The 2,376-nt window shown below is 59.8% G+C and overlaps 1 protein-coding gene across 3 annotated transcripts; it reads left to right on the top strand.

The window, feature by feature from the left end:
• Nucleotides 1-513: 513 nt before the first annotated feature.
• GEMIN7 (gem nuclear organelle associated protein 7) lies at nucleotides 514-2,374 on the top strand. Of its 3 annotated transcripts, none has more exons than XM_066569950.1 (3): nucleotides 514-608; nucleotides 1,134-1,419; nucleotides 2,227-2,374. In XM_066569950.1, exons 2-3 carry the CDS (start codon nucleotides 1,141-1,143, stop codon nucleotides 2,314-2,316), a joined length of 369 nt encoding a protein of 122 aa, XP_066426047.1. In that variant the 5' UTR covers nucleotides 514-608; nucleotides 1,134-1,140; the 3' UTR covers nucleotides 2,317-2,374. The 3 variants fall into 3 exon arrangements, with proteins under 3 accessions (XP_066426047.1, XP_066426048.1, XP_066426049.1); XM_066569951.1 differs by lacking the exon at nucleotides 514-608 and adding an exon at nucleotides 631-890; XM_066569952.1 differs by lacking the exon at nucleotides 514-608 and adding an exon at nucleotides 819-829.
• Nucleotides 2,375-2,376: the final 2 nt, after the last annotated feature.

The following is a 2,376-nucleotide window of genomic DNA, read 5'->3' as shown; positions in this document are numbered from 1 at the left end:
CTCTCGGTGCTTCAGGGCCGCCCGGGGGGCATCGCCCGCGGCCTCGGGGGCCGCCCCGCAGCGAGGGAGGCCCCGGCAGCGGCAGCGGCACCGGCAGCGGCACCGAGCGGAGCCGCCGCCGCCGCAACGGCCCCGCGCCACGGCCGCAACGGCCGCACTTTCACCACGGCCGTGAGGGGAGATCCCGCCGAGATCGGGGCTCCGGAAAAAATCACCGAGGGGCGGAAAGGGAGGGAACGGGACGAGGGAGGAGATGGCGGGGAAAGAACGGGGATAACGGGAGGAGGAGGTGGAGCGCCCCGGCCGGCGCTCGTGGCGAATCTGCAGCGGCGAATCTGCGGCGGGGTGAGGGGCGGCAGATTCGGCACGGAGCGGGAATTTGGAGGATTTGGGGAAATTTGGGGGAATTTTGGGGGGATTTGGGAGAGAGGGGAGAGGGAAGAGAGCGGTGAGGGGGCTCCGGTGGCAGCGGGGGTGCGGAGGTCTCGGGGGTGCCCGTGACGAATCGGCGGAGCGGCGGCAGCGCTGGGCCGGGGACCCGCGTGGGGAGCGGAGCGGGACCGGAACCGGGGCTGGGAACGGGATTGGGACCGGGAATCCCTACACGGGTACGGGACCGGAACCGGGGCTGGGAACGGGACCGGGATTGGGACCGGGAATCCCACACGGGTACGGGACCGGGATTGGGACCGGGATTGGGACCGGGAATCCCACACGGGTACGGGACCGGAACCGGGGCTGGGAACGGGACCGGGATTGGGACCGGGAATCCCATACGGGTACGGGACCGGGATTGGGACCGGGATTGGGAGCGGGAATCCCTACACGGGTACGGGACCGGAACCGGGGCTGGGAACGGGACCGGGATTGGGACCGGGAATCCCACACGGGTACGGGACCGGAACCAGGGCTGGGAACGGGACCGGGAATCCCACACGAGACCGGGATCGGGACAGGGAATTCCACTCGGGAGACCCAAATGGGATCGAGATCGGGAATGGGAAAGGGACCGGGAATGGGAAAGGGACCGGGAATCCCACCCGGGACCGGGACTCCCTTGGAATCCTCACCCTCTCTTTTTCCCCTTTTTCTCCCTTTTTCCCCCCCATTTTCCCTCATTTCCCGTTTCCCAGCCGCTCCATGGCCGATCCCATCCCGGTTCCCGTGGGGATCCTGCGGCTGCCGCGGGGCCCCGACAGCTCCGGCAGCCGCGGCTTCGACCGGCACCGGCACCGGGACCGTTCCCGGGAGCGTTCCCGGGACCTCGCCGCTGTCCAGGGCGCCCGGGCCGAGCTCCGGGCGCGGTTCCTGCGGCTCCTGGGCCGTGCCCGGGGGAAGCGGAGCCGGTTCTGCCTCTGGAACGGGCTCCGGGTGCTCGCCGACTTCGGGGCCGCCGATGTCCAGTCCGGGGCCTTCCAGGTCAGCCCCGATTTCTGCCTTTTCCGCCTTTTTGCCAGCCTTTATTCCACATTTTCCCCATTGTTTTCTCTGCCCTTATTCCCCTTTTTTCTCTTGTCCCCCCCTCCCACCTTTTCCATCTTTTTCTCTGTAATTTTCCCACTTTTCCCTGATTTTTCTCCGAATTTTCCCCATTTTATTTTGGATTTTCCCTGATTTTCCCCCATTTTTCTGCCCTTTTCTCTGGGATTTCCCCATTTTCCCCAATTTCTCTGCCTTTTTCTCTGGAATTTCCCCATTTTCCCTCACTTTCCCCCATTTTTCTTTGGATTTTCCCTGATTTCCCCCATTTTCTGCCTTTTTCTCTGGAATTTCCCCATTTTCCCTGATTTTCCCCCATTTTCTGCCTTTTTCTCTGGAATTTCCCCATTTTCCCTGATTTTCCCCCATTTTTCTTTGGATTTTCCCTCACTTTCCCCCATTTTTCTGCCTTTTTCTCTGGAATTTCCCCATTTTCCCTGATTTTCCCCATTTCTCTGCCCTTTTCTCTGGAATTTCCCCATTTTCCCTGATTTTCCCCCATTTTTCTTTGGATTTTCCCTGATTTTCCCCCATTTTCTGCCTTTTTCTCTGGAATTTCCCCATTTTCCCTGATTTTCCCTGATTTTTCCCCATTTTTCTCTGGGATTTCCCCATTTTCCCTGATTTTCCCCCATTTTCTGCCTTTTTCTCTGGATTTTCCCTGATTTTCCCCCATTTTTCTCTGGATTTTCCCTGACTTTTCCCCGTTTTTCTCTGGATTTTCCCTGACTTTTCCCCATTTTCCAGGTGGATTCTCTGCGGACCCCTCTGGGAGTTCAGGCTTCGGCTCTGCTGCGCTCTGGGGACGTTCTGGAATTTTCCTTCCCTCTGGAATAAACCCAGGAATTCCTGCAATCGGCCCCAAGGGAATAAATCCATTTTTCCTGCTTTTCCACA

This window comes from Molothrus aeneus, unplaced genomic scaffold (assembly GCF_037042795.1).
Source record: "Molothrus aeneus isolate 106 unplaced genomic scaffold, BPBGC_Maene_1.0 scaffold_128, whole genome shotgun sequence".
NCBI lineage: Eukaryota > Metazoa > Chordata > Aves > Passeriformes > Icteridae > Molothrus > Molothrus aeneus.
The sequence above is the reverse complement of the archived record's forward strand: the minus strand, read 5'-3'. Positions and strand labels throughout refer to the sequence as shown.